Source organism: Cricetulus griseus, chromosome 4, assembly GCF_003668045.3.
Source record: "Cricetulus griseus strain 17A/GY chromosome 4, alternate assembly CriGri-PICRH-1.0, whole genome shotgun sequence".
Taxonomy (NCBI): domain Eukaryota; kingdom Metazoa; phylum Chordata; class Mammalia; order Rodentia; family Cricetidae; genus Cricetulus; species Cricetulus griseus.
Window position 1 is genome coordinate 123,816,375 of NC_048597.1, and position 22,582 is coordinate 123,838,956.

General features: G+C 37.1%; 1 protein-coding gene across 1 annotated transcript in view; it reads right to left on the reverse strand.

Moving 5' to 3' along the window:
* The window catches only part of Cntn5 (contactin 5), a 469,456-nt gene that overhangs the window by 40,229 nt on the left and 406,645 nt on the right, over window positions 1–22,582 (reverse strand). Inside the window, exons 16-18 of the mRNA XM_035444195.1 lie at window positions 18,548–18,697; window positions 5,957–6,027; window positions 4,136–4,370 (exon numbers count right to left, since the gene is read on the reverse strand). Of these exons, the coding sequence (XP_035300086.1) occupies window positions 4,136–4,370; window positions 5,957–6,027; window positions 18,548–18,697 (456 nt within the window). The remainder of the gene's footprint in view (window positions 1–4,135; window positions 4,371–5,956; window positions 6,028–18,547; window positions 18,698–22,582) is intronic.

A 22,582-nucleotide genomic window follows, 5' to 3' on the forward strand; every position in this document is an offset into this window, starting at 1 on the left:
CCAGAAGCCCACTGAAGCCACATGAGAGAGACACACACCATAGACATACTTAAAGAAAGTTGCTTAGAAAACAAGTCAGGAATACATGGCCAGTGGACTTTGGGTTTCAAAAAAATCAATTTAAGCCAATATGTCAATCTAATATAGCCCAAAATTAAAAAAGTTACAGATTTGCTTGGGGAAAGGTTCATTCAAATGCTGTTTCTGAAAGTGCCCCTCCCCCAACTGGCTCATCAAAGGGACAGTGTAAACATTCTGTTTTAAACTTGGCAACAAAGAATCAGCTCTCAGGTTCTTTTCTTTGTCTCATTTGTGTGTGTGCAGTGTAGCTGTGCGTGGGTGTACATCTTTATGTATGAAGGCCTGAGGTTGGTACCAGGAATTCGCCTCTAGCAGTTTTTAAACTTCCTCTTCCAGGCAGAGTCTCTCAATGAGGCCCAGAACTTTCCCTGGCAGCCATCTTGCTCCAGGATGCTCTGCCTCCACCTTCAGTGACTCCAATGGACGGCAAACAGAAAGGATGAACCCAAAGCTGTCCAATTGACTGGACTGGCTGGTCAGCAAGCCCCTGGAATCCCCCTGCCTCTATTTTCCAGTGCTGTAGTTGCAGGGACATGTTGTTATGTCTGTCCTTTCATGTGGGTTGTGAGAATCAGAACTCACCTCCTACTGTTGACTTTACTCAGACAAGTCGATAAAAGTTCAGAATCTTATTTTTGCAAATATACTAGGCTCTGTCTAGTAGGCAAAGACTTGAAACACTCTCCTCCTCTTGCTTAGGGTGTGATATAGGCTGTGGATAGCCCCTCCACTCCAATCTGGGGATATGTAGTGGACACACTGATTGATAGATTTCCGTATCAGATTAAAATTTAGAACAGAGTTACCATGCTCATGAATTTAGATGATACATCTGTGTTAAGTGAACCAGCAGCTGGAGTCCTTCTAGTGATTTGGGGGGATATGCTTGTAATATTGATTGTACATCTGACTTCCCAGGAGTGGTAGCAGCAGCATTAATCAAAGGGGAGTCTAATAAACTCTGTGGGAGAAGGGTTATGGTTTCATTAGTTAAAAATTCCATGAAGACAGCGCCGTTGAACTTTTATAGTCACTAATCCAAATGGATCACACAGCGCAGGCGGGTGATTATTCCTTGTATTTTATAACTAATATGCCAATTTATACATTTCTGTCTTGATATAAATCCCATTGAGATCAGTTTCAGCTATGAGCCAATCTGGATAATACCAAGTTGTGAGCACTGGGCTTTAATTTGAGCTTTGGTTTCCCTATTTTCAAGGGATAACTGCAAATCAGTTTCTTCAAATGAAGAGCCAGTTCTTCAACTTAATAAAAACAAAAGCCATGCAATTCACCTGAAGAGGCAGAAGCTCCAAATGCCAGAAAAAGCTGTAGATCATTACAAATAAATAAATCTTCCAGTCTGTTATTAATGGCTATGGAATTTCTTCTGTTTTCTGATGACTGTAACTGAATGTGAAGGTTTTAAGTAGAATAGTAAAAGTTGACCTGTTGCTATTATCTCTTTGGAAGAATAACTTAAAGAATACTTCAGAATACAGAACAAGGGTGTGGAATTTTCATTTTCATATTATGAGCATTCTGGAACTATTCTACTTCAAAACCTTTACTGCCAAGGAAGAAAGTTAGATTTCAGAATGGTAGATAATCTTCCTTTGATCACACTGAGCTGTAGTGCAGGTGAAGGGAGAAGCTCCTTCATCCTTCATTCCTGTTCTGCCTTCTAACTGATGTGGTTTAATACTACAAACCCTTAAGCTTCACAAAAATTCCAACTTTGTAACTGTAATTAGCGATAGAATTCCAGGTATCCATGTTTAAGTATTGCAGTCAGAAAAAAAGCAGGTTGTACATACTTCAGGACTGGTATCTTTCACATTTGCATTGAGAAATGAAGTGTTACAATGAAATATTTTGTAGCAACAACCCCAGTGTCTTTGAAAGGATATGTGCATGTTTCCTGTCTAACTTAAAGGGAAAGCTCCAAAGGCAAGCCATTTCATCTTAAGGGCTCACAGTCCAATTACTTGAAAAAAAAAGAAGAAAGAAGAAAACAAAAAAGTAACCCATGGCAATGCTATAATTTAATTTCATATTTAAAGCTGACAAGGGACTTAAAAACTGGATTTCTTAAAAGACAATCCTGGCATTATCCTAGAAGGCACATTTGTAAATTTCTGTAACTCACTGTGAGCTCTGCTGCCATGTGTGTGTTAGTCAGTTTAAGGCAAATTTAAAACAGCAATGATACACACTTTCTGGTGAAATATGTACTACCAAATAGCTTTTAGGAGTAAGAAATCATATATGACATATTTACTGTATATATTCCCGGTGAGACAGTGCAGGGTAACACATGCTTAAAAAGAAAATATTCACTTTCCCCTTTAATTACTTGTGAGCTCCTGTGTAGGTGTATGGGTATATATGCTTTGGTTCAGTGACTGAGAGACCAGAAGAAAGCACAAGATCCCTTGGAGCTTGAGCTGAGTTATAAGTGAGTGTCTGAGAGCCATCAGAGGTGGGCTCTCTGCAAAAGCAAGATGCACTCTTAAACTGTGGAGCTGTTTCTCCTGTCTCAAACCATACACTCTTATTCCTATACTACCATGAAAATCCAGCTATACCACTTAGTCTCTTTATTCCACAAGGCTGTTGTCTGGGCAAATGCACCTGGGTCTGATTCTGTGGCTCCTTGAGACTGAGCTGGAAAGCATGCCCTCATACTTCCTTTAAAGCATTAAATTAGATAACACACATACATACACACACACACACATACACACACACCAGGAGGCATACTTGACAGAGCTGTATCCGACACAACCCGAGATGCTAAGTGCATGGAAATCTTAGTGGGACTCTTACAGGTTATGACTCCATTCTTCACCTATTTGGCTACAGTTCTACTGGGGTAATATTTTGCTCCAGTCTCACAGCTTGGCTCTGTATTACAAAGATGCCTGGCAGCTTTTATCAGAAAATGAACCTTATGTAAATCAACACTACCTTTGTTCTTCTAAATTCAAATGATCTTATTTATTTCTTTCCAGGAAGCACATAACACAAAATATTGATAATTCTCTTGAGCTGCTCAAGCCACACATGTGGGCATCAAAGGAGCACCAGACTCAGTTAATATTGAACTTGCTTATTCAAAACAGCTGCTGCCCTTGTGGAATGTATTTTGAGTTATCATTATAATATTTTACCTGCTGAACCCATTGAAATTCTGCACTTGAGTGAGTAAAAAGAGTAGGGGGAAAGCTAAGGTCCATCCCGTTTTCAGAAAACTGCACTTTTGTATTTAAGCTTATTAGAGACTTAGGATCTTAATAGAAGTTGGGCTTGTGGTTTAGCCACAGCACCTATAGAGAGCTACTGGTTACTCTTCAGCGAAATGTGCACATTTACTAGATGTTACCCCATCTAGATGCTTGAAAAAAAAATGAGCTCATGCATGTGATGACCACATGCTACAGAAAATCAAGGACTTAATGGAGAGATGTGCTTTTAATTAACTTAAGATGCATAAACTGTGGCAGGATCCTTTGCTTCTCTGCTCCTCAGTGTCTCTTTCTCTTTAGTGACATTTGTCCAAGAATGTCACAAGGATTTGAAGGTATGGGGACTAATTTCTAACAGAAAGGTGTGTCTGAGATTTTTCATCAGTACTGTGGTTTACACATTCGTTAGACATAATTGTTTATCAGTTAAATGCCAATGGAATCTTCAGAATCTTCAGTTAGGTTCATCACACACACACACACACACACACACAGACACACACACACACACATATTATAATATTCAGAGAAAACAACATACTCTATAGACTACTGATATTATCCACTTAATGGAAATATGTTGGTCATTAGTGAACAAAAAAATACAAATCAACATATGCAGACTGTTAAAAAAGATGACTTTGGGAAAATTTTCACGAATTATATCTAATATGTATAATGGGGTTATGAGTGAGATTTTCAAACATTGGCATACCAGTATTTTCTAAAACCATCACAAACATCTCATTAGAAAACCAAAATAAATTACTGAAATGTAAAAAGATGGTGGTAACGGCACTGACCTCCCTCGGCTGAACAGATGACTACAATCTGACTGAAGGGTCCATCACCTTTGTTATTATAAACACCAACTTTGACTTCAAAGGGTGTGAGAGGGGGGACACTTTCATCTCGATAAATGAACTTAGAAGCCTCAGAAGATGTCACCATTTTCTCCTTCCAGCCACGTGTTCCATTGGGTCTGAACGCCACTATGTAGCCGAAGCCTTCCCCATTTTGAAACTCTTCTGATACTGGCTAAAGAAGGATAATACAGTTAATAATCTGCAAAACAGCTAGCTGGGAAACTTCCTCTTAACGCTTAGCTTTGCAAAAGTTAGGGCCAACTACAGAAAAGAGTTTCAGAACTTTTTAAATATGTTTGAAGGTAAAATTGTGTGCATGCTTTGGCTGTAAAGGTATAAGATAAAAAATGGAATTCTATCAGTTGCTATCTGAGGAGTCCCACTAGAATATTGGCAACTCTTGAAGTGAAACAACTTTACTCCAATTAGTCATGTACTTGAGCTGATGATCCTTAGACTCTGTTGTAGAACTGAGCATGCTGGGGAGAACTACCAAGTTGTAGGGTTGCCAGTCTCTCAACTCTAGTTAATGCTTTGCTTAGTAGATCAAATCAAAGAGAGATGAATCAGTGTTCTTTTCTATCTGTGTTTTCTTAATGTGCAAAACAAACAAACAAATAAACAAATCCACTCGACTGTTACATATTTTTTTTAAATTTCATGCTACACATGGCTTTGCATTTAAATTTATTTAAAGGTTTCAACTGTGTATTACAGATAGAAGTAACTCTACTGACAAGGCAGTGGAGGGAAGCCACCAGTCACTTAACACTTACTAGCAGAGCATAGGATGGTGCCTTCTAGATATCCAGGAATTGTGTGTTAATTCGAAAGCTTGAATTCTGACTTAAAGAAAAACTAAGTATTGAATAGAGGAAAAAACAAAGTCTATTAAGTCAAGGTCATAAGAGAGGGTCAACAAATGTGGGGAAATAAATACCTCTGCAGAAATATTAACACAAGACCTAAAGTTTTACTCGTGAGAGGAATGGATAGAAAACAGACAATGCGTTGCTGTCAGCCTCCTGCTTGCACACACATTTTCACTACCTTCTAAGACTGTCTCATTTCTCCAACAAACATGACCAGTTTTTGTGGTCTTTTGTAATGAGGTTACATAATAGCCAGGAAAATTAGCTTCCTGAAAAGTGTTTTCTTTATACTTACTTCATCCTCATTCTTTCTATTAGAAAAAGGTATTTGGAGATTGTATGGCTCATTCTGCAATGTGGCACAAACTTGAGAATTTTGTCTCAGTTCTGATTGTCAGAGAAAGCAGTAGAGCATTGACGCCATTTCAGGCTATTAACTTAGGAAACCTTCACTCACAGTAGGATTGGGTTATGAGTTGAGGTAAACCAGCCACAGGACCATAAACTCATAGTGGTGTCCTTTCTCTCTCATGAGTTCTGTTCCCAAAGAGGTCAAGGTGGCTAATTGCTTGTAAAAAAATTAACACTGTACTAGCAATGTAAGTGACTGTAGTAATTTACCAGGAGCATGCTAGAATTTACCAAGCTTCATTCTGAGAGAGCCTGTGTGATAGTAAGCATGCCAAGGACTTAGCAAAGTCATCTGGGACCTGGACTGAGGAGGAGAAGGATTTACCTAGGGCAGATTCATCTGAGCAGCAGATCTTTAGACAGTTTCTTCATTCAAACAGAAACTCCCAGCCTTATACCAGAGCAGAGTCTCTGTCAAAGCCCTAGTTTCTAAGCGAACAACCTGTTCTGATACTCATGAAGAAATTATTTGTACCTCCCAGGCGATAACCAGTTCATGCCTTCTTCCACTTCTTCCACTCACATTGCTGGGTGCTGTCTTTGGAACTGTGAAGAAAAATGCATGGAAGCTTAACAAAATAAATATACATGTAATTTCCATGGGTCATTATCACCCTACTAAGATTTTGTAGAGTACTAAAATGAGTCAAACAGTTGCTTTAAGTTAGAATCTTCACAATAAATATTGAAGCAAAATATGTGATAGATTCCTTGTTCTCTGGGACATCTTGATTACATACATAATTAACACCAGAACTAAGGGTATTTACCAATGGTTAGGTAAATTTCACCCCTTAAATGACTCTTCTCTTTGCCACTCTTGTATTTCTTATTTTTAAAATCATGCCGGGGTCTGCAAAGGTTCTGGAAAAATCCACAGGTCCACACTTGCACTATCTCAGGGATCTCCAGTTTAAGGAAAGGAAAACATACCCATAAAGCCACTGTGTGGGAATGATTTAAATAAATAAGCATTAAAAACAAGTGTCAAAATCAATCTTTCTGCACTGCAAACACAGTCACTCAGTGCAAGTTTTACAAATGAATAAGGATTAAAAAAATAAATGTGTCAAAGGAAGAAATTTCCCCCTCACTGCAACAAACTGCAAAATATGCAGCTGAATGGGAATATTTTCAAATGAAGTGCTCTTAATAGAAGAAAAAATATTAAAAGAAATCACTTTGCAGACTCCTTGCCTGCCTTCACAATTGTGCACTCCAGTCTTGCCTTTGTATCCCAGCATATATTTAAAACAATATTGATGTAACATAAACAATAAACTCACTACTGTATATTACCTGTTTGGATGAAAGGCTATTAATTACTGATATATATATATATATATATATATATATATATATATATGTATATATACATATATATATTATACAACACTGCATATACTATGAAAAACCATAAGTATATTTTTATAGTACTAGAAAGCAAAATAAGAAAACATAATTCTTGAACCAAGGACGTAGGAAAAAACTGTGAATATATAATGATGTACATTAAAATTAATTTAATTAAAAGTAATTAAAATTAATAACTTTTGTTCAACTAGATTCCAATTTAAATACCCTTGGTTTCTTTTCTCTTTGGATGCAATTCTTCTCTTATTCAAGTATTTGCAGAGTTACTAATACCAAACTGTATATCTGTCGTAGCATTTAAAAAGCTGTCAATTATTTTCTTGCATAGCCATGTACATTCTATAGGTTATTCATCTATGGAGTTCACTGCTATGGCTTCTCCCAGAAGTATCTGGAATTAGATAGATGTTATCTTCATAAAAAGAAACCACATGTGATTCAATAAAGAGGGTTATACAATATTCTAAAATAGTAAATGCATACTAATTAATATAAATGGCAAGGAAACCACTTATTAAAATGAGTTTTTCAAAACTTCTATTGAATTTTTTACAGTTTTGTACACATATACATATATAAATATATGTATTTCATCATTCTTATTATAATTCCACATACTCTGGTTTGCTGCATACTCCTATTTACACTTTTTATTCCTACAATTCCCTTTCAAAAAATTTTTGCTCTCTGAGCTCCACTGAGTTTAGCCAGGATCATTTTGTGACCGTGGATTTAGAACCATATGTTGGAGAATGGTTATCTCTTCAATGTGCACCCAGGTCATTGGAAAATCACCGTTATTGGTACTGTAAAAATGAGGTATACTCATATGCCTGGGCACTTTTCCTGAGAAAATCTCTGTGATATTGAATATGATTTTAAAATTTATTTCCTGCCAGTGATATAAGTGAGGCTTAAAGAATGGTACTGGTAAAATGATACAGGCCTGTGTTGGTACATTTCTTGTCTCCTTGACACAAACTAGAATTTTTTGGGAAGAGAAAACTCAGTTGAGAAAGCTCCTCCATTAGGTTGGTCTATAAGCAAGTTTGTGGGGCATTATCTTGAATAATGACTGATATGGGGCAGGGGAAGCTGATTGTTGGTGGTGCCAACCCTGGTAGGTGGTGCTGGCTTGTATATGAAAGCAGGTTGAGCAAGTCATGGGGAGAAAAAAAGCAGCATTCTTCCATGGCTTTTGTTTAAGTTTTTTACTTCAATTCATGATGGACTGAAAGTAAAATCTGTAATTAAACCCTTTCCTCTCCTTTTGGTTATGGTGTTTTATCACAGCAATAGAAAGCAAACTGAAACAATGTCCAATTTTCCTGTACCTGGCTAATTTCAGAATACTGGGCATCACAGACATCAAGGAATGCCTACTTAAAGCAATAGTGTTGTAATACGATTTCTTAATGCCCAGCCACTGTGGCTTCTCTTAGGACATTTGCTGAATAAGAAAATGCACACATATATGTAATTGCATATATATGTAAGCATATACTTTACATTTACCCCTGACAACATGTGTACCTGAATATCACAGTTTTTAAAGTATTTTTAGGCTAAGATCTTCTTTACAACATTGACCTGAGTTTATATCTGAAAGTTAGACTTTTGAATTCACTTTTCTGAAGATAAAATCACCAAGAATTTGTATTTTTGCAGAAAGTCTGGGGAAGGTAATAACCCTATCTGTTTTGTTCGGCCCTTAAAATGATGGGATGCTCAGCGCCTCTGGGAATGAGTTGTGCAATGAACTATGAGCTCCAAAGAAAGCCTCTCTTCAAACCTCCTGAAATCTAAGGTATAGAAATGAACAAAAAGAAAAAAAAAAGGTTGAAGTTCCTGGGTGTCTGGAGGGAGCACTGCACAGGACATCCCTGGTTTGGAGTTCAGAAAATGTATGTAAGTTTTTCATAAATTTTAATCTTCTGAGTAAAAATATGCTAAGAGGTAACTGGCAGTGGAGCTGGAGAGGTGGCCGGGTGCCCACATGTCAGCTCCCGAACATCTGCAAATTCATGTCCAGGGGATTTGGTTCCTTCCTCTGACCTCCACAACCATTAGGCGCAAAAGTTCTGTAAACATAGAAGAATTAAGGAGTAACTAGTAAGTATTTGAGGTTTTCAAAGACTGTGAAAGCAAAATAAAATGTTTTCTAAATGAAAGCTTTGCAGGAGGAGTAATGTCCTGGTAGAATCATCCATAAATAACCTGTCTGGTGAGCTAAGTTTTGAAATAGAGAAGTTCAAGATGACATTTGAGTCAGTTAGTCAATGTATAGAACTAAGATCTTCTTTGCCTCAGTTTGCCATGTACAATCCCAAAGTGGCCTATGACAGATAGTGTTTTAATAATGGATGTATATAGATTTTGAAAAGTCTATTAGATGTAATGGGACCAACTCATGGAAGTCACAGGTCTAAAGAGCTGCAGCCAAGGCCTGTGCTTTGCTGTTGGGATCTAATGCTGCAGCCTCCAATTCTGCTTGGCTTACATTTCTTAATTATATGCAGAGATGGTGGCTTGCATGCTCATGCATTTCCTTTTCAAGCTGGTGACACACAGTCATTATCTCTGACACACCACAGTGGAGCTTGCTGGTTTTAATTATATCCTTTTTGTTTATAATACATTATAAAATAATATATTTGACTTAATCTCCCAAAGCCCTTCTGGTAGGAGAGTCCTATAATTCCTGTTAGAAGCATAAAATCCACAAAATCAAAATCTCATAAATGCTTTCAGAGAAATACATATTTTCAAAACCAAATCTATCTTCAGTTTAATTAGTGAGAACCTGACTTAGAATTAAGCATTGAGGTGTTTTTCTCCCTCAGTCAGCTACTGATAAATGTCAGGAACTTATTAACTCAGAGGATCAAGCTTACACACATGCAGAGCAGTGAAACCGATTCTCCTGCATTTATTTCTGAGCAATCACCCTTCATGGATACATTATGTAGTTGAGACTTCTTTACACACCAGCCCAAAATGCTTAGCTGGTTCATGTCTCTTATGGCATGTTGAAATGTGAGCTATTTTCTCTTAAACAGTGGAATCATTTTTGCCAGTACCCAGAATGAGTAATTTGGAAGGTACAGACTTAGTATAAACAGGTTAGAACATCACAGGGCTCTCAGCAAATATCATTGTTTGGATAACATGTTACGATTACCACCACTTAATTAAAAACTAAACAAAAGAACTCTCCAATTTCTCTTACAGTATTTACATGGTTCATTAAATAATATGGCTTTGCTAGGCACCATGGGAAGTCATGGTAATTAGGAGGCTGAGTGGTTATCCCAGTAGCTGGTGTGAGGTATGAAACAAAGAAGCAAGGGGTTAGGTGATTGGCTACACAGGAAAGATAGAGTCAGGAGGGACACCTCAAGACATTTTTTTCTAATAGAGTTCAAGTATACTGCATATTAATATTCCAATTAACAATTATCAATTATGCTAAGTTTGTAGAAAGATTAAAAATTAGAGTTTCTAAAACCAGAGGTTCCCAAACTAACACCAAACACCAGTAGTGTTTCCTGAAGAGTGAGCTGTTGCTTTTGTTCTTTTCCATGGGACAGATGAGTTTGCAAGTACAAAGAGCTACCATGTCCTGGGACTGGAGAAAGATATGCACTGAATCCCAGCCTTCCTATCTGTAATCTAACTTGTCTTCTGAAAATAATAGTATCTGCTTAGGGTTTTTTAAAAACAGTTTTTCATGCAGGCCTGGCTAATCTTGAACTTACAGTTTGGCTGAGACAGACCTTAAGTTCCTGATTCTCCTACATCTACCTTTAAAGTCCTTGAATTACGGAGAGGAACTACCTCTCTGGTGGTATCTACTTGTAAAGTGTATCCTCATAATTACTCGTTAGAGTATCTGGAACTAGCATAAATATTAACTAGTATGATATCTAGTGCTGAGACCTATGACAATACTGAGAGTTTAGTAAGGTCACAACTATGTCCCTGAAATCATACACCCTTTGTGGGTATTTGGCTTTGTTTTGCCATAGTAACTATGCTTTTGGGCTTGACATAACGTGTATCACATTACTTGGAATTTTGGGCAAAATACCCCTTTTGATTTTCAAAAGAAATTTCTAGAATATTCCAGGAAATGTAGTGTTTTTCTTAGTTTAAACCTTCTTACTAACGAGTGTCATCACAAACACAGGAGCAGAGTTACTCAGTAATGCTTTTGTTTATCTGAACTCGAATTTTCTTTATTTGTAAGGGTCAGCAAGGAAGAAAGAGGAGAAAATGGGCAGAATTTGAATCAAAATTTCTGATGCATGTGCTATGAAAACAAAGGAAATGGCAAGAAGAAGAGCGCCTGGAGAGATGGTTGGGTGATCATGCACACTGTTTGCTCCTGCAAAAAGGTTATGAGTTAAGCTCTCTCAGCACCCATGTCTGATGGCTCACAGCTACCTGTCACTCAGGTCTAGCAAATTTGATAGCCTCTCTGGCCTCCATGGGGAACTTCATTCACTTTTAGGCACTCACACACAGACACAAATATATACATGTAATTAAACATTAAATAACACATCTTTAAAAAACAAAGAGAACAGTGCAGAGAAGAGATTGCACACAAGAGGCATCTTTTGGAAGGAGGGTTGGAGGGAGAACATCAGGCCTGTGATTTACTCAGTAGACAACCTTGTGATTATTTTGAATGCTCCTTAGCTGCTTCCTAATCTGTGGAATGGGAGGAAGCACTTCATTACAGGACTACTACTTTCATGAGATAGTTAAAGCTTCTACAGAAGTTGAAGTGCTTAACACAAAGCCTGAACCTGATGTGTGCCATTACTCAGGCTAGGAACATGAGGAGTCTCAGACTCACTCCTGGGTTGATACCTTCTTAGATCCATTCAAGGATTGACGCCTTCTCATCACCCTGCACCTTTGATAACTTCTGCTTGTTCTTTATCTTGCAGTTCATCTTCTTTGTTGTTTTGAAATCTTTACAGCCATGACCTGCCTGCTAAAGAGTAGTTACCCTTTAGGAAGGCATTTGTTCGAATCAGGAATTGGCTTGCAAACTGCCTCTGAACCAGGAGTCATGCTTCTCAACTGTGTTTTAGAGAAAAGATTGGCTTGGACCAAAGGTTTTTTCCTTATTGAAAAGTACTCTGCTAAATGATACACACTGTTATTTTATTTTGTTCTAATTATTGAGATTTAGTTTTTAGGGGTCTGTTGCTTCCTATAATTTCTGTCTTACTTTAATTTTTCTGGGGACTATTTCTTTTACATAATATAATTAAATTACTCATTGGCTTGAAGAGGATCATAATGTTCACTTAATGGAACTCTCTTTAAGATTTTACCAACTATTTCAGCAGAATAGATTTTCTTTAAGACAGAGGAGAAAGGTTAAAATATGCTCCCAACATGGGCCATTTGTACACAGCACTGTATGACCACTGTGTATTTTTAAATTGTCCCCAATAAATAATTCAGTCTAACTCTTATTTGGTTTGGTTTTCAAACTTCCCATAAATACATTCACTGTCAATACACAGACTTCCAGAGAAAACTAATCCAGGCTTATTTTTATAAGGTGTTAGTAGCTTTACACCTTTAAGCTATTTTTTTACTATTGAAGGAGAATATGTATTTATCACAACAGGATTTTATTCTGTCTCCTCTATTAACCTCTGAAGTCAGATTTTCTCAATAGCCACCATGGGCCGGGTCTCTGAAGCTGCAACTTTAAAAACAGAAATTGCATCTTTTCAGGATCTAGAAGATAAAGTACAGCCGAAGAGACTGTAATTAAAAATGCACTGAATCTGTTCTACACTTGCAGTGGGCCACATATCCTCAGATGCTGGGGTGAGACTGGGTAGAGAAAATGACAGGCTTGTAAGAAACAGGGCAGCCATTCTTATCTTCCTGTCCCATTTCCCTCTCTGGCTTACCCCAGTGGTTTCTCTCCAACACCAACTGCCAATAGGGATCGGTCATTTTCTTTCATACCAAATTGCAGAGGAGCAAAACAGCTCCAGTAGAGAATGCACTGCTTTTGTCTTCCACCACAGATAATATAGGGAACTGCAGAGATTTTTTACAAGAGCACTCCATCCCACACTGAGATATCTAAGCAGAGGTATAAGTCCTTGTAGAACATTTCTTATTTGTATGGTTTAAGAACCAGTTGTGTGGGACAGTCACAGTGGGAGCAAATGACACCATGGAAGGAAACTTTGACTAGGCTTAGTGGAAACATACCCCTGTAGGGGTTCCTATGTCCCCAAAGAACCCAAACCTTCTCAGAAGAGGAAGCATGTAGACAAAAGAAGTCTTGTCCTCATCTAACATACACTGAGAGATCATGAGATGACATCATATATATAGGTAGCAATGACATCCTCTATGGAGATGTGGTCCCTGTTTTCTTCTTTGGGAAGTGCTGGCCAGAATAGTAGTTTCAGGGTGAGAAAGGAAGCAGAAAGAAGGAAGAGACAGATCACAGATCCCCAGAGTCAAACCTGAGTTAGGATGGAAAGGCAGAAAATGGGATGCATAGAAATTAAAGTTTTTATTTAAATCAAATAGACTTTAAATATATAAAAATGAGATGGCCCTAGAACCCAATAGAGAAATAGTTGGGACTGAGGCTATCGATCAGCAATGTGTGCCCATGTGTGCACACGTGTGCGCATGTGTGTTTCATTAGTACATTTTAAACATTTCATCCATGTATTCAGATGCATTCTGATATGAGGTAGTGGACCCACCAGGCTCTACTGGACAGTTATAAATCATGGTCTTGCAGAAAGCCTTGGTTACACCCTATGGGACATAAGACAAAACTGAAAGTCTGGGATACTAGTAAGATTTCTGAGGAGCAGCCAGTAGTGGAAGTGAGATAAGGAGGTTCAGGAGAAGCAAGCAGACAAAGCACATTAAGAAAGGGTGGTGGGAGGAGAATGAGGTTATTTTTTGTTTGAATTTTACAAGTGGTCTGGTCTGTTCTGTGCACAGGAAAATGAGATAATACAACAATGTAGGAAGCATGTGTCCGGGAAAGGCTTTCAACTGCATGTCCACTTGATACATCTAGCTGTAAGAGCATTGATTTCTTAATATAGTTTCTTGTGTAGCCAGAAAAGTTTGTGTCACATTTTCCATTTCAGAATAAAAAAAAATAACACTGGACAGAATTCAATGTGCTAGGCAGCTACAGAGCTATTTCTGCAATAAGCAATTTTATACATGGTTTTCATTCAATACCTGCTTTTCTCTGCTTCTTTAGCCTTCTTTTTGCTATAAGAGCCAAAGGAAAAATGTCACTTTGTGAGAAAATATCAAATTCCCGTTACAGTCTCAATACTAGGTCAAAAGAAGAATGTAACGGTGTGAGGGTCACAAGCAGGCTTGGGAGGGATATATTTAGCTGAAAGAATATCCTCAATATAAAAAGAGAACTTTGCATATCTATCATTTCTAAAATTCCCATTTTGTAACATAATAACCCAGTTAATGATTATGGTGATGATAACAATATAGATGTTAATATTTATATACATTGTCTTATGCAATACAATGATAAAGAGAAGTAGGTTATGACATGTCCTCATTAGCATTAATTGTCAACTTGACACACTCTACAGCCACTTGACAGCAGAGACTCATTTGAAACATTGTCTGGATCAAATTGGCCAATGGGCATCTTTGTGGGGTATTGTTTTGATTATTCATTGTAGGAGAATCAAGGTCATCCTAGAGGGTGCCATCCGTTGATTCTAATCCTGGATTGTGTAAGCAAGTTAGCTTACCATCAGGCTAGGAGTGAGCTTGCCTCCATGGTTTTTGCTTCAAATCTCTGTCTAGACTTTCCTCAATGATAGTTCTGACCCAAAAGAGGAAGCCAAAGAAACCCTTCTTCCCCTCCCATCCTTCAAGTTTCTTTTTTTTTTTGTAATAGTGTTTGCCACAGCAACAGAAAGTAGACTAGAGCATGATGTTTCCCTAATTTGACAAAGGACAATAAGAAAGCTTTAGACAGCCTTGCCTGTGTAAACTAGTAAATGATACAACAGAACATTAATTCAAATCTAAAGTCATGTAACTCGATAATCTTCACATACATGTGTACATGTGTATATGTACACACACACACACAACACACACACACACACACATTGAGCTCTCTATGAAAAGCTTTAGTAATAATGACCGTTACTAGACAAAAAATTCAGAAACTTCTGAATGACAAGTTATGCAGTTAGCCATGACTGCATTTTATTGACTCTTCAGAGGTTTCCAATATGCTACTTGCAGAATATTGAGGCTTAAGAAAAGAAACGGTTACTGCTGTTGTATTCATTTTGTTTTTCTGTTTCAACCATCTCATATTTTCAAATGCATTGCTTAATCTACAACCATATCTCTTGTGACATCTTTAACAAAACATTCACACTGTTATATTCCAAATTTACACGTTAGTTGATGAGAGCAGCATATTTCATTAATTAAACATGCTATCTATTTATATCTTCTTCCCTCTCTGGATAATCTAATTAAAACTTGTAAGAAAATTGAAATTGCTCTATAAATATAAATGTGCACCAAAGCAAAAATAGACGTTTACTATGCTAGCTTGACCTCCTTATGCCAATTCATATATTTTGGGTGTAATGCTTTTTTTGGTGTATATTCATTATACAAAATACTGAGTTTTATAAGGACCCCTTGATACAAGTATATAGCATGCTTTGACAATGATCTGTAGTGCAACTTACCCTATCGTATTGGTTATATTATCTTCATGGAAGTGTTTTGATGACCAGAAACATTAAAATATATTCTATAGATAATTGCAAATAATTTCTTTTTGGTATGTGGGGAAGGAGAAATTTTGACATAGAAATGTTTCACTTGAGCTTTAAATTTTTTATTTTTGAAATTTAGAAATTTTATTAAGAGAGATTTACAGAGGCATAATCTCTCATAATCTCAATGTCCTAATGTTGAGACATTTTTTCCTCCATTTTAGCTGTCCATTTTCAAAGTTCAGTTGGTCCATTAAAGCAATTTCATCTTGGAATATAAAATAGGTACTTAATAGAGGCAGAGTGTGTCACTGGGGATTGCTAGCTCTGGAACTGGTGTCTCTTTTAATCTGTGCTGCCTGAGGAAACAGATGCAAAACCTAACACTTGGTTCTATGCCATTAGGAGCTCAAGCTGAATTTGACATTCAAGTAGAAGCCATGTACAGTGGGCAATGCTCACCTTCCCCAACTCACTGTAAGAGGCAAGCTCTTCATGCACTTTTTGTACCATCTCTTTCCACTTTTTTAAGGCTTTAATGGGATAAAGTGTGTCATGTATGCAGATAGTCAGGATAAAATATAGAGACAGCTATTCATGATAGAGGCAGCTATAAAGCTAGATGAAATCTTAGAAATTCATCATTTGAACATGGTTTGGCTTAAAATGCAATGGTGGTTTGCTAAGTAGTCTTTAATAGCACACATAGAATCATACTCAAAAAATTTAAAAGGGTTATTCATCTTGAATGGATTGTTTATGTTTAAAACATGTATTTTTAGATAGACTCTGAATTATACAATAATCTTTGTCTTTGATTAAACACAATCAACAGTATGTAAAGTAAGGCTGTGTTTTTAGAAAATACACATATGTATTACTGTAAGCCATTATCTCAGTATCTGCATAGTGAGCACAGAAAATGAAGAATGATTAACACGTTATGATGTTAGTTAATGAACACCTGGACACAATGACAACATGGCTGATTTTTATGGTTGCATGAGAATCCAACCAAGCAACTGCTATTAAGAAATAAAATCAAAAGAGCAAGTTATACAACAGAAATATTTAGTTTCTATGGGTAACTTTTTCTAGCACATTTAGAGTATTTTCTTTTCTTTCTTTCTTTCTTTTTTTTTTCAGAGACAGGGTTTCTCTGTGGCTTTGGAGGCTGTCCTGGAACTAGCTCTTGTAGACCAGGCTGGTCTCTAACTCACAGAGATCCACCTGCCTTTGCCACCCGAGTGCTGGGATTAAAGGCGTGAGTCACCACCACCGGGCTAGAATATTTTCTAAATTGCTTTATTTTTATGGAAAAATGCTGAGCAAATATTGTATGGCTATGACTCCTTCCCTCCCTCCCTCCCTCCTTCCCTCCTTTCTTTCCTTTCTTTAGACTATTCCTTGTAAAACATGGTACATCCAGCTGTGCTGGGGCATGCCTGCAATTGGAGCACTGGGAAGGCTGGGGCAGCAGATCTATGGATTTTAGGACAGGATGTATTTTATGCATATTCCAAGCCAGTCTGAGCTACCTAGAAAGACCCCATTTCAAAGAAACACAAAACACAAGCAGAATAACCAAGAAATATGTTGAATGAAAGCATATGACATAATTTCACATTTCAAATACAGAACTATGAAGGAAGTAGGCATCTTTATTTTTAGCATTCTTCTCGTTGATACTAATAACATATAACAACTAAGGATAAAATATTAAAAATTTCTTATCTTCCTTCATATCTGAAACCTGCTCTACTCCTATTTCTTTATCACTTTCACACTGCCCTCATCAAATATTTGATGTTTGTTTTCCTTTAAGTGTGTTGCTGGTTTTTTTCTTGATACATGGTTTACTTATATATTTTGTTATATATAAGTATTTGCAATAATTCAATGTGTGTATATAATGTGAAAAGACCAGATGAGGAGGAATAGAATTAATATTTGTTAAGTTTTGTGCAAGGCAATAGGCTTGGGTCTAACTGCAGTTTTCTACTTCTGCAATAGTATTTCTAAAACTGTCTACTTCTTTATAAAGTTAACACAGATTTTTACAGGGAAATATGAGCTAGATCTTAAAACATGACACTTAGCAAGGGAAGCAACAAGAACAAGAGTTCAAGGCAATTCTTGGTTACACAGGAAGTACAAGGCCAGCTTGGCTTACTTGATAATCTGTCCCACCTCCCAGAGCAATAACAACAAAAATTAGATGTTGTACAAAAATATCTACCTCCCAGACTCTTAATCTTTACTGCCCTTAGTTTTGGTTCTTCTGTGTGATAGCAAGATATCTTGAATTGAATTTATATAACAGCAATTAGTTTCTTTTATATGGTCATTTGGATTATTTTCAATTAGACAAACTTCTTCTGGAGGACTGAGAAGAGTACTTTGCTTTTCAAAGCTATGTAGCAGATGGGTAGCTCATGCATACAGACTTCCAGAAAGCACCAAGTCAAGGAGAGGCTGTGTCTCTTCATAGTATAATTTATACAGGTTAGGTGGTGAAGGGCAGCAGAGAGGAGTCTAAAGAATTGGATTATAATTAAAGGCAAGAACAATCACTGGGGAACATGAAGGTGAGTTGATCTGTTCTGAGTTTAATGGGTTTTCTTAGAAGAACAGATTAATTGTCTCCACTTCATGAGACCTTAAGTTTAATGATGGGAGAAAATCAAAGATTTCATAAATCTTTGTTTCTGGAAGGAGTGAGAAAAATGGCTGAAAAGAAGGAAAATAAAATAATTATTTTAAAGGAGAGAAATTCAGGATACTAGGAAAATGTATCAGATAAGTAATTCATAGCACAATCATGATTAATTCAACTTGCTTTCAGAGTGACAAGAGTTGTAGGAACAGGAGTTCCAAGCCCTGGTTCTTACCTGCCTCATTTGTGCGGATCATTCGAGACGGAATGCTTGGATCACCTGTCCCAATTGGGTTGGAGGCCACCACTCGGAATTCATATTCTACCCAGGGATTTAGGTCCACAGCCATTGCTGACTCCATGTCTCCTGTGATGACTTCTGGGACTACAGAGGAGGAGCATATTTCATACCATTAAGAAGCTGGAGGGGCTACAACTGTATCTTGGCCAATGATGTCACCATTACTAATCCCATACCACATTCTATGTGATCATGTGATCCTACTTTCTCATAATACATGACCATGATTCTGCTTCTCATAGTACCATGATTATGTGCCTCCAGTATAACTACTTTGATAAAATGAACTTTCAGGAAGTAAGCATTGTATATGCTAAAGTTGTTTTCAGGTCATTGGAATTCTTCTCATCTAGCTATCAAAGAACTTACCATTATCTACACTAAAAATCATTTTCCCATCCTCAGCCCTGGAGAAGACTCTAAGTCACACTAGAAACAGAGTTTTGATTCAGTTTATAGGGAAATTTGAAAAGTCTTTTTCCACTCTCACAAACATATTTTGTTTGCTGTCCACAACAATGCATTAAGAATATATCTTTGATTTAGAATTGACAGCGTGTGAGGAATAGGTGCAAACTCTGCTCTTTTCTTGGAGTAATTTTTATACTATGCTTTGATTTTATCAAAACATGAACCTTCTTAGGAATTGTCTGTAAAAACTATTCCCAATTCTCTCTTGACCATTTATCAGACCATACCAGCTCCTCCACCACTGAACCCGCATTGTCAAGGTTGGCAGTGACCCTCATGTGTTTAAAACCAACGATCAGTGTCAATTGTAAGTGGAAATACGAGTAATACAAGCACACTCAATTGCTCTCTCTTTCTTGATACACTTTCTGTTTTCCAGGAGCTAACTGTATTTGACTTTATATTTACTTCGGAGATTACTCCCTTTCTGCTTCTTGGGCTAGTTCATCTTTAACATACATTTTTATAACTGGAGTATACCATAGTTGGGTTTTGATATTATTCTTCAGTTTATGATTATTTTCTTAGAATTGGTATGCTCCATGATTTTTGTGTGTGTGTGTGTGTGTGTGTGTGTGTGTGTGTGTGTGTGTGTGTGTGATGTGAAGGGGATGCATGTAACTATGCCGGTGGACATACCATATGCATGTAGCAACCACAACAAAATGGGAGGTGACCTTCCTCTATCACTCAATGCTTTGAGGTGAGGTATTTCAGTGAATTGGAATCTCACCATTTGTGGGGGTGGGAGTACATAGAGAAATCAGCATTCACTGTCTCTATCCCTCAATCCTGGGGTTACAGGCATGTGCAAGCATGCTCAGCTTTTTATACCGGTGTTGAGCATTTGAACTCAGACTCCCAGGTTTACACAGAAAGTACTCTTACCCACATCCCATCTAACCAGCTTCATGTTTACCATTTTAAGCATAATTTATAAATCAATAAATTTCCAACTTACAACAAAATTGATTATGAAACTCTAAATTTATTGCTTTTTATAAGGGGTATAAAACATTAGTTGGGGTATTAATATTCATAAGCAAATACAATAAATTGCAAACAGAGTTGTCTTCATTTAGATAGGATTTTGATTTTCAATATTGAAGAGATTAGAGATAATGGATTGTTTTCACTAGTTAAGTATATTTAATAGCTTTCCTGGCACCTTTTCTTATGAAGATATTGTGGCTGGAGCCATGGGCATATGTTGCTTTCAAGGAAAATACATGCTTTACAGAGAAAACAATATCCAGACCCCAGGAACAGGGCTTCAGTGAGGAAACCTCGGAAATATAAGGAGGAACCTCCTGTAGTAGTTCAGTACTTATCCCTAGCACAGGTGTGGACTTTGGGAGCCCATTCTACATAGAGGGATACTCCCTGAGCCAAGAATCACGGGAGTGGGGGGCTAGGCTCTATCCCAAAGGATACGATAGACTCTGATAACACCCTATGGAAGGCCTCAGCATCCAAGGGGAGCAGAAATAGGTAGGGCTTTAGTTGGGGGGCTGGTAGGGGAGGACAGGAGGGAGAAGGGAACTGGGATTGTCATATAAAACAATCCTGTTTTGAATTCAAATAAAAAATCTGTAAAAACAAAAAAAGACAGTCAAGAAGTGTATGCTGAATAAGAGGTGAGTCCCATTGGAATGTGTTTCCTAGAAAAAGCACCACATTCAAGAATTTAGTCAAATACTTGACAAGCTTGACAAATTGAAAAATTTAATCAACCAGTCACCTCATGGAAATCATATTTATAGACAGACGATAGAAACCAATGATGAATGTTTAACATATATCCTGGAGCTATACAAAGAAAGATCAATAATGGTTATGGGTGATTTGGTAATCTTAAGTAAACACAGAAAAAAAAAACAGGTCACCTAAGAATTTTCAGTAGCATAAAGAACAGATATTTTTAGGGTACAATAAATTTGCTTAAATTGAAAAAGGACCTGAGGACGAATTTTTTTCCAAAGATTATTTCACACTTTCTCCCAGTTATACACATTATTCTCTTATTTAACTTTGAATCTCTCCTGCAGGAGGAAGAATTTATAAGTCAATTGTGAGATGTGAATTTGTAAGGCAATTATGACATATGCTTAGTTAGAAGGCCCAAGCTCAGTTTCCCCCCAAGTAACAGGAAGTAAGTTGCTTGTTTTCATTTTGGCATATGAAAGAATGTTAAATTAGTTCCCAGTAGCTATAAGTGACACTGACTTCTCAAAAGTTGTAAATTGTCTAGTCCTCTTTTCCTAATATATATGGCAGGATTAGAAATTATTTTGTCTTGAATTATTTAGGATTATGGGAGAAATTATGGAAAAAACCTAACCAGTTGAGGTGCTGCACCCATGGGGACTTTTCCTCAATATAGACATTAAAATTATGGCTAGATAGGGGACAAAGTCGAACTTGTTAGGATCACCACAGATTTGAGGACTTCTTAATGGACTTGCTCTAATGATGGCATGCCTTCACCAATATTGCAATGGATATTGTGTTTTGGACCAATAATTCAGGTACATTAGGAATCAATTTGCTAGATCCTTCACTCTATGAAGGGTAGAAAAAAAGAATAGTGATATTGATATAATTCAGAAATTGTATTTCTTTACAAATAAAGCATAATCATAGTTTTAAAATAAGTATTTCCTGAAGAAAACTAAAACAGAGCTCTAACTTTAAAGTGTCCCCAGTGTCTAAATTACCTTAGAAAATAAAGATATTGTTTTCTAATAGTGCTTTATCAGCAAACAACACTAACTTTTCCTCCTAATCTCCCTACCCTTTGTAGAAACATAAGCATCAAGAGAGCAGTAAAGCAAAAGGATAGGCAGGAATCAGAAAGCAAGATAATAAGGAACACAAACTCATGGCTGTAATAGGTGGTCTATAAAGTACAATAGATTAGTAAATCATTGAGTAGATCAGGAAATATGCATGTACCCCTAAGCATCTCTCCCAGAAATATGGTGAACAGTCTGGGTGACAAACAGTGGCAGGAGGATAGGCTATGTGAGAGTACACCAGATACACAATGATTCTTTTTCGTGGCTGCAAAGCCAACTCTATCAACAGCTACATTAAAGTTAAGATGGAGAACTGGGGAAGAGTGAATGAGAATTCCAGAATCCATCTGCTCATGAGGTTTGAATTTGTGCCCTTCCTATGTCAGCCAACCTGGATTATTCCTTTCACTTCTTGGGGACTACAATTGCTCCACAAGTTTATAGTGAACCCAAGAATGAGGCCAGTGCTTTAAATATATGTGAAAAATATGCATATACTTACAGCCATGATAACCATAATGAAGTTTAAGTTCATACAGCAACCTAGTATCAAGTAAGATCTGAAATATATTCTGGAGGAAAATAAATTTTCTGTCTACATAACTGTAATCTGAGTGAAGCTAAGCTTATGTCATTTACCTAGACACAATAGGTCCATAGCCATGGTGTGACATTTGAGTTTTATTGTTAATGAACTCAT